The sequence below is a fragment of the Carlito syrichta genome, unplaced genomic scaffold (genome assembly GCF_000164805.1).
Source record: "Carlito syrichta isolate Samal-C Ts95f unplaced genomic scaffold, Tarsius_syrichta-2.0.1 Scaffold314544, whole genome shotgun sequence".
NCBI classification, from domain to species: Eukaryota; Metazoa; Chordata; class Mammalia; order Primates; family Tarsiidae; genus Carlito; species Carlito syrichta.
Genome location: NW_007258640.1, coordinates 723,955 through 732,400, shown reverse-complemented (window position 1 = coordinate 732,400; position 8,446 = coordinate 723,955). Strand labels below are relative to the sequence as shown.

The following is an 8,446-nucleotide window of genomic DNA, read 5'->3' as shown; positions in this document are numbered from 1 at the left end:
CCCAGGCGCTCTTTGTCTGGCGTGGGGGTGGGGAGCTGCGCCTGGCCCCGGGAGCTTCCTGGCCTCTGCCAACCCCTCCGCTCCTGCACACTGCGCTCATTGTCTGAGATGCTTGAGACGGCCTGCGCGGACGTGGTCCCTGTGTCCCGGTCCCTGTGTCTGCAGGAAGGAGTGGCCACGAGTGGAACTCGGGGCTCTCCCGCCAACTCTCCCCAGGGCCAGACACCCCCACAGCATCGAATCGGGGGCTGGCCTTGGCACAGAATCGGAGTCACCCTCCACTCTACGGGTGACGGGAAAGTCAGGCTTTGAGCTGTGGCTCTGCTCCCCGCAACCACGCGGGGCGGCTTCTCTTTCTCCCCCCTCGCCCTTGGTCCCTCAAAACCTAAGCGCTGTAACATCACACGGGAGGACGGGGAGCCTTAGACCCTGTGCTCGGAAGCACTGCCCCTCACAGGTGGGGAAACTGAGGCTCAGAGAGGGAAGGGCTGTGTCTGAGGTCACACTGCCAGGAGCGGCACAGCGGGCTCCTGGTCCTGGAGGGAAGACAGAGAGGGAGGCGAGGAACAGTGACAAAGCAGCAAGGGAAGAGGGCAGGAGGTGTGCAGAGGACACAGGGTTGCGGCCAGCACACCCTCTGCCAGGGTGCTGGAGTCTTCGAAACTCCTTGGCCGTGAAGCGCTGTGCGTGACACACGCCGCAGTCTCAGCCCTGGAGCCTTCCCGAGCTCAGAGAAGTGTCACGGCCTGCGGCGGTTGGGATTGGAACCCAGGTCTGAGACTGCTACTCAGACCACACTCACTGCCACATCAGAAGGCTCAGGAAACTGGGGTTCAGCCGATGTGGTGAGGGGTTCAGGGGAGCACCTGCCCTGCCCGTTCTCGCGTTGCCCGCTGTACGGCCTCGGCTGCCGTGGACAGAGGTCGCAGACGTGCGCGCAGCGTGTCCCCATCCTGAGCAACACGTCCCGGTAGCACAGGCATCTCCTCTCCCCACGTGGCATGCGTGGAAACAGGCTCAGAGTGGCACGGTGCTCAGCCCTCTTCAGGGTCCAAGTCCACGTTTCCTTCGTGGCTGCCTGAGCTTGAGCGCAGCCCGGGCCCCAGTGGGGACATCTTAGGCTGGCTGCGACCTAGGAAGCTCTCTCGGTCCTGGACGGAGGAGCGACAGTGGCTGGCTCCATGCTGCTTCTGTGCTGTGACCTGGGTCCCCCCTCCCGCCCACGGCCCGGGGCTCGGCTCCAGGGTCCTCCCCGCTCCATCAGCCTGAGCTCCTGAACTTCCTTCCTCCCTGCCCCTCCCCTCGCCCACACACGCGAGCAGCTGGTCGGTTTGGCCAGCCTGGCACCAGCTGTCCATCCCCGGGGCCAAGTCTGCGGAGCCCGCTGTGTGCGTGAGAGAGACCGGTGGCTCTGGGGGCGGCAGGCGGGCAGCTGCCGAGGAGGACTAGGTAAATTCTCCATGGTTACCGCTGTTTGTCATTCTGCAGGATATCCTCTACCCGCGAATGGCCACTGGGACGCCATTGTGGGCCTGCATGCTCCCAGCCACGGACTCCCACCCGCGTCCAGGAGGCTGTGTCTCGAGCTGGGCCCTGCTTTGTCCCTGACTGCCAGGCCCAGGCGGTGTCCCTGAATGTTGCACCCCACGTGTGGGGCCGTCTCCCTCTTCTCTTGAGGTGCAGAGACCTGGGGGAGTAGACTGTCCCCTCTTTGGGAACGGGGTGACAGAAGCTCAGGGAGGTTGAGGGGCTTGTCTGCGGGCACACGGAGAGGCTGTGATATTCTCGACTCCTGTTCTGTGTCCAGTGTGCCGGGGTTGGGTCTCAGGTCCTCCAAGGCCTTCCCCGCCCTCACCCATCGAGGCCAGTGAGATCCGGGTACTAGGGGCGGAAAGGCTTCTCTGCGGTGGGGGCCCTCGGCCTGGTGAGCGCCAGCTTCTGGAGTAGGCGGGCTCTTGTGGCGATGATGTGGCCCTAGGTTATCCGTCTCTAGGGAGCAGGACACGGGAAGGGCACAGACAGGTATGAGGCCGGGAATAGCAGTGACTGTCCCCTTGGGGACCAGCCCTCCTGCGTGGAAGGCTACCGGGCGGGCTGGAGTCCTGTGATGACCGGCGTCTGCCATGTCTTTCGTCCACACGCTCGCCTCAGTCCTCCCGGCTGGTGTCAGGGCCATGGCTGGTCGAACTGGAGGTCAAGAGCAGGGCTCTCTGTCCTGCCGCAGTTGGTGCTTGGGTCTGGGTGGGGGACTGTCGCAGGACCTAGAGTCCTTGTCTTGGGTACCCCTGGACAAGGTGCTGAGACTCCTGACCCCTCTCTCCTCCCCTGTAGCTGGGAGCGTCCACTCGCCTTCTACCAGTATGGCGACGTCCTCGCAGTACCGCCAGCTGCTGAGTGACTACGGGCCACCATCTCTAGGCTACACCCAGGTACGGCAGTCGGGGTGAGGGCACGGCGGGAGGGGCCTTGGGACCCGGGCTCTGAGGGAGACGGGCTCCCTGCCTTCAGGGGTCGGGAGGAAGGGTGGGATGGAACTGTCACCTGTGCATCCTCAACCCGAGGCCCTGGCTTGGCTCCTGTCAAGACGGGGGACATCAGCGTGGCAGGGCGACGAGGGCTGCGCTTCGCGGGGACACCCCGAGGTGGGGGGCAGGGAGGGCATGAGGAAAGGGCTGCAGCCCCAGAGCTGCAGGTGCTGCTGGGACCACAGCCCAGGTGCCTCTCAGGCAGTCTCCTTGCTCCTCTTCCTGGGTGCAAAAGGTCTGACCTTGACCTTGTGTCTCTAAGCTGGGACAGGGGCCCCCGCTGTTCCTCTCCCTACTTGTGCCCGGATGAGCCATTTCTTGGTGGAGACAAGATGCGTCTCCCCGAGGGTCAGTCTTACGAGCGAGGCTGTCCCCTGGGCCACCACTTGCCAGACTGTGACCCCCACTCGGTAACCTCCCGAAGACTCGGTTTCCTCTCGCAAGGGGGAATCTTCCTAGCTGCCTCACGAGCAGGGGAACAGCAGGCTGGGGCCAGCTACCCTCCAGCCGCACCCTGCCTCCACGAGGGACATGCCGCCCCTGGGGCAGGCCCAGGCCCTCCAAGCTGGTCATCAGCTAGAAGCTTCTCCCCTGGGCCAGGCGCAGCGTGAGTGTTCTGAGGTTGCCATGGAGGCCGTTCCTCGGCCGAGCGGTCAACTTCCCGGCCATGCCCCGCCAGGCCGTCCTCTCCCAGGAGGAGAAGCTGGCGCGGGCCCGGGAGCGGGACCGGCTGAAGAAGCGGCGGCGGCGGGAGGATGGGCTGAGGCGCAGCCTGGAGCGCCAGCGCAACACTCTGGCCGGGCGGCGGCAGCGCCGCCGGGAGCGGCAGGAGGACCGGGAGGCCGGGAGGCGGTGCCGCCCGGAGGCCGGGCAGCCAGACAAGGACAGGCAGACGGAGCACGAGGCCCGGGGACAGAGGCGGCCGAGGAGGGAGGAGGCAGCGCGGGCCTTGCTGGGGGAGCTGGCCACCCTGGTGCTGCCCGGGGACTCGGTCAAGGAGCAGGAGGAGGAAGAGAGGCCCGAGCATGCAGCCTGGGCCTGCGGGCCCCTGGGGACTGCCGCCTCGCTGATATGGGTGCTTGCTGGGGCGCGCTTGGCAGTGGTGGGAAGAAGGGTTTTCCGTGGGTGGCCCTGCAGGCGGGAGGATGGGTGAAGGGACACATCCCAGGCTCCCCGGCCCTGGGGGATTGTTGCCGTCCTGCCGGCCCGGGTCTGGCCTCCATCTCACTGCGCGCTCGGGACTCAGCCCTTGGGACGTGCTTTCTCGTCCATCCAGGTCCAGGGGAACGCCCTGGGAACTCGTTTTTGCCAAGACAAGCCAGCTCCTCTGTGTTTTTCATTCGAGCTTCCTGGAGTCTGTGGGGTGGTTTCCTTCAGTGTGGGCGAATGGGAGAGTGAGGGCCAGCCTCCTAACCGATAGTTGTCGCTCTGAACGGGAGGTGGCTCGTCCTAGCTGAGGCGGGCAGTCTTGGGGGTCTGAGGCTACCTGCTTTCTTTCCACCGACCCGCCCTGGACTCGGAGCTTTCTACCCCACTGCCCAGGTGTGGGGTCCTGACCGTGGCATTGGGGTCGGGTTGGGCTCCAGCCATGTGAATCCATTCCTTTCTGACCCTAGGGAACTGGAAGCAGCCAGGTGCCCCAGAGCAAATACGCGGAGCTGCTGGCCATCATCGAAGAACTGGGAAAGGAGATCAGACCCACGTACGCCGGCAGCAAGAGCGCCATGGAGAGGCTAAAACGTGGTACGCCATGACCCAGCTGCCCTGCAGGCGACCCTACAGCACTGGCCTGGCAACTGGGAGAACACCAGAGGCGGGGTGGGGAGGGGGTCCTCGACTGGGGCTTTTTATTTATTTTTATTTTTAAAGAGGTAGGGTACAGGGCCGAGCGTGGTGGCTCACGTCTGTCATCCCAGCACTTCGGGAGGCCAAGGCGAGAGGATTGCCTGAGCCCAAGGGTTCGAGACCCGCCTGGGCAACTTGGCGAGACCGTGTCTCTACAATAAATCAAAAAATTATCCGGGCGTGGTGGTATAGCTGTAGTTCCAGCTACTTGGAAGGTTGAGGCGGAAAGATCGCCTGAGCCCAGTAGTTTGAGGCTGCGGTGGCTGTGAGCATGCCACTGCCCTCCAGCCTGGGCAACAGAGTGAGACTCCAACTCAAAAATAAATAAATGAATGAAGATATGGGGTATATGGTTCAGGATTAGGTATACAAGTGGTCATCGTACAGGTGAAGTTTGGGCCTCCCTTTGGTCCCCACTTTGCCTAGTTTGAGATCAGGTACCTTATTGATGTTGTCCTCCACTCAGCCCCTAGGACTCCTGTTTTTACAGAATTGCTGTCTGATGTGGAGGCATCAGGTGGGGCAAGTGGGGTCTGGTGGTTTGGGAAGGGCCTTGGAGGCTGGAGATCTTCAGGTGGGGCTTCTGGGAAGGGCAGCCCCCGCCAGCACATCCCCCTCACCCTTGCGTGCCGTCCGAGGCCCTGCCAGCTCTTAGGGAAGCTCCGTAGCCCCCAGGCCCCACAGCTCTGCTGCCTGCTCCCATCCTGTGGGGAGCAGCAAGAAGCCGGATACAGCTAGCTCTCTTCCCTGGGTGGCTGGAACCGTGGCCTGGGGCCCAGGGCTCATTAGTGCCTGTACTGCTCTTTGTCACCTCTTGGGCGTAGGGGTCCATCCTAGGGTCTGCAAAGGGAGAGTGAGAGCACTTTTAAGTTCTCTGATTTGAAGAGGGGAGGTGGGTGTGAGGAGGACGTCACAGAACACAAGGGGCTCACACACGTTAGGGTGTGACTGACCAGCTGGGTTCAGGACGTTCCATCGGTGGCTAAGAGGGGACTGGAGAAGAGAATGTCTATTTCAGGTGGCAGTTCAGCAGAGCTGTGGCCATGAGCTCATTTAGAATGAGGGACTTGGGTTCTTAAGAAGGCAACTTTGGGCTGGGCTCGGTGGCTCAGCCTGTAATTCCAGCGCTTTGGGAGGCCGAGGTGAGTGGATTGCCTGAGCCTGCGGGTTCCAGACCCGCCCGGGCAACTTGGCGAGACCTCATCTCTACAATAAATCAAAAATTAGCCAGGTGTGGTAGCGTGTGCCTGTAGTTCCAGCTACTTGGAAGGCTGAGTGGAAGGATCGCCGGAGCCCAGCAGGTCGAGGCTGCGGTGGCTGGGAGCGTGCCACGGCCCTCCGGTCTGGGCGATGGAGTGAGACTCCAACTCAAAAAAAAAAGGCAACTTCGGAAAAAAAGGAGCGAACATTCTTTGGTTAGAAATTTTGGGCATAAGTTGGGGCTGCTGTGGGGGGTCTTGATGCCCCGGCAATGCTCCAGCTGAGGACAGGCTGCCACCCAGAGGAGAGTCTTTCTGGTGTTCAGGAAACCTTGAAGAGGCTGACTACTGACCAAGCTGGGCTGGGTACACACAGGGTTGGGCTTGGCCGAGTCAGAGGCTGTGACTGCAGAGCGCCTGAGGAAGGATGCAGAGCCCATCTCTGATCTAGCCTGGAGTCAAGTGGGCTTTGCCCTGGTAACTGGAGTGCTTGCTGCCCCAGTGGAAATTCCTGAGAAGCTTCTGGACCCCAGTGTTTACCAGATGATTTGCAGTCACCCCCAAAAAGGCAGTGGGTTCATGTCAACAAGTCGATATACTTAGTGACCACTCCTGGATGAGCTGCTGGTTCCACAGTAGCAAGGAGGACCTAATGCCATACTGGCCAACAGCCAGGCCCAGGCTAACCAAGCTCATGTCACAGCAAGGTGAAAACAGGTCGTAGGGAGCGGGGGTGTTGGGAGCATCGTGGGTAGGTTGGCAAACGACAGCCCGTGAGCCAAGAGTGGTTTTTATAGTTATAATGCTTGAAAGAAATATGATTTTGGGACACATGAAAATTATGTGAAATTCAGACTTCGGTGTCCATAAATAAAGATATGTGGGAACATGGCCACACCCATGGTTTACATATTGGCTGTGGCTGCTTTCACGATACGACAGCTGAGTGGAGTAGCTGTGATAGGGACTGTTGCCTGAAAAGCCCAGAATACCTGCTGTCTGGCCCTCACAGAAAAGTATTTTCAGCCCCTAAGATAGATTGTAAGATCTGTGAGGTGGTAATATGGGGGTGTCGTTCCCAGTGGCCTCTAGGAGTCCTACAGTAGAAGGAATAGACTTCTTGGTGTTTGTTAAACTGAGACCAATGCTTCATGAGGTTCTGAAAAGGCAAAAAGGAAAAAACAAATGGTGACCGCCACACCTTAGGGACAAAAGCTGGGGGGACTCGTAGGGCAGAGGTAGCTTAGGAGGATGTCCCAGAGGACCCAAGCTCAACATGCAGGAGCAGTGCCCCTCATGTGCAGGCCAGAGCATTCTCTTGACCAGTCTCTTGACACTGGTCAGGCCCTTTCTAGAATTTAGACTGAAGAGGCCAGAGAAAAATCTTTACAATGGGACAAGCTTAAGAACTCAGGTGGAGGCACGTTTATTCTCATCAGCCAACAGAATGTTACCCAAGGAGAGCTTGCTGGGGCCACCTGGAGTGCAGGACATTTCTGGGGATACAGGAAGAGCTTTGTCTGGGAGGGAAGGGCTTTGAGAGGCAGGAAGGAATTTGTTAGTGCCTTGAGGGTTGTTTGGATATATTGTCCTCTGAGTCCCCTTCCAGTCCGAGGGTTTCGTGGCCAGGCTGTAAAAGGATTGCCCTTCTTCCTGTTCAGGAGTGGAGTGGGTCGGCCGGCGGATCCTATGAACCAGATGATCCTGGCCTCTGCTTCTCTTTCAGGCATCATTCACGCTAGAGGACTGGTTCGGGAGTGCTTGGCAGAAACGGAACGGAATGCCAGATCCTAGCGGCTGTAGTTTTGAAGGTTCTTTCTTTCTACAAGATGAGAAGTTACAATTCATCTCCCCTGTTCAGATGAAACTCTTGTTTTCAAGATGGTAACAGTTTGGTTTTTCTCTCATGGTTCACTTGGCTCCGAACCTACAGTCTCAAAGATTGAGAAAAGATTTTGCAGTTAATTGGGATTTGCATTTTAAGTAGTTAGGAACTACCCAGGTTTTTTTTTTTAAGCATTGATTTAAGAGATGCACGAAGCGATCTTATAGCAAACTGTAGTTTGCCTCCAAGACACCAGTGTCTCCCTTTAATCTTTTCTTTTGAGCACACTTATGTTACCCACGTTGTTCTTTGTTCCTCTTCATAAGCTAATACAGCTCTAGGGGTTTTGTTTTTAATGCATACTGACAGCACGCTTTACTTAGTAGCCGCTCCATTTGCCATACAATGTAGATTCTACCTAATGTAACTTCTTTTTTGCTTAAGCGTTTGCATGACTATTAGTGCTTTGAAGTCAGTTTTTTAAATGCACAAGTTATAAATACAAAAGGAAGAGCAGCCTACCAAACTTAACAAGGACCCTCGAAAACTTTCATACTAAGACTGTGAGTAGATTTCAGTTCTGCGTTTACTGTAAGTTGATCAAAACATCTGGAAGAAAATGACTAAAACTGTTTGCATCTTTGTATGTATTTATTACTTGATGTAATAAAGCTTATTTTCATTAACAATTTGTATTAAAATGTGGGTTCCTTGAATTCTTAAGTGCTATCTTAAAACAGCTCCTCAGTGACAGATAGGAAATACCTGTCAAAAGCTGTTTTCTCACCTAGCCCAGAAACATTGTGTGTGGTGATATTGTTAGCACAGCTGGCTGGGGAAGGAATGTATTTGCTAAGTCTGAGATAGAAAGTGTTCCTCTGTCCACAGCTCCAAATTTTCCTTCCCACTATTACTGGTTTCTTGTATATTATTATTATTATTATTATTTTGAGTTGGAGTCTCACTCTTTCACCCAGACTGGAGTGCAGTGGCCACTCCCGGCCACCGCAGCCTCACCTGCTGGGCTCCGGCGATCCTTCCACCTCAGCCTT

The 8,446-nt window shown here is 57.5% G+C and overlaps 2 protein-coding genes and 1 long non-coding RNA gene across 6 annotated transcripts in view; 2 read left to right on the top strand and 1 right to left on the bottom strand.

Moving 5' to 3' along the window:
• Positions 1–8,095, top strand: part of SBNO1 (strawberry notch homolog 1) — a 97,483-nt gene extending 89,388 nt beyond the window's left edge. Inside the window, exon 33 of the mRNA XM_021719341.1 lies at positions 7,572–8,095. The gene's annotated coding sequence lies outside the window, so the exon portion shown is untranslated. The remainder of the gene's footprint in view (positions 1–7,571) is intronic.
• CDK2AP1 (cyclin dependent kinase 2 associated protein 1) overlaps positions 1–8,095 on the top strand; it is an 8,663-nt gene extending 568 nt beyond the window's left edge. Inside the window, exons 1-4 of one of the 4 annotated variants that reach the window (XM_021719343.1) lie at positions 1,343–1,449; positions 2,332–2,429; positions 4,142–4,268; positions 7,296–8,095. In XM_021719343.1, coding sequence (XP_021575018.1) covers positions 2,361–2,429; positions 4,142–4,268; positions 7,296–7,363 — 264 coding nt within the window. In that variant the 5' untranslated portion in view covers positions 1,343–1,449; positions 2,332–2,360 and the 3' untranslated portion in view covers positions 7,364–8,095. Of the gene's footprint in view, positions 1–1,342; positions 1,450–1,584; positions 1,678–2,331; positions 2,430–4,141; positions 4,269–7,295 lie in introns of those variants that run through there. The other 3 variants (XM_021719344.1, XM_008071614.2, XM_021719342.1) reach the window with 3 other exon arrangements.
• LOC103274152 overlaps positions 6,968–8,446 on the bottom strand; it is a 3,936-nt gene continuing 2,457 nt past the window's right edge. Inside the window, exon 2 of the long non-coding RNA XR_002482742.1 lies at positions 6,968–7,496. This is a non-coding gene — a long non-coding RNA (uncharacterized LOC103274152). The remainder of the gene's footprint in view (positions 7,497–8,446) is intronic.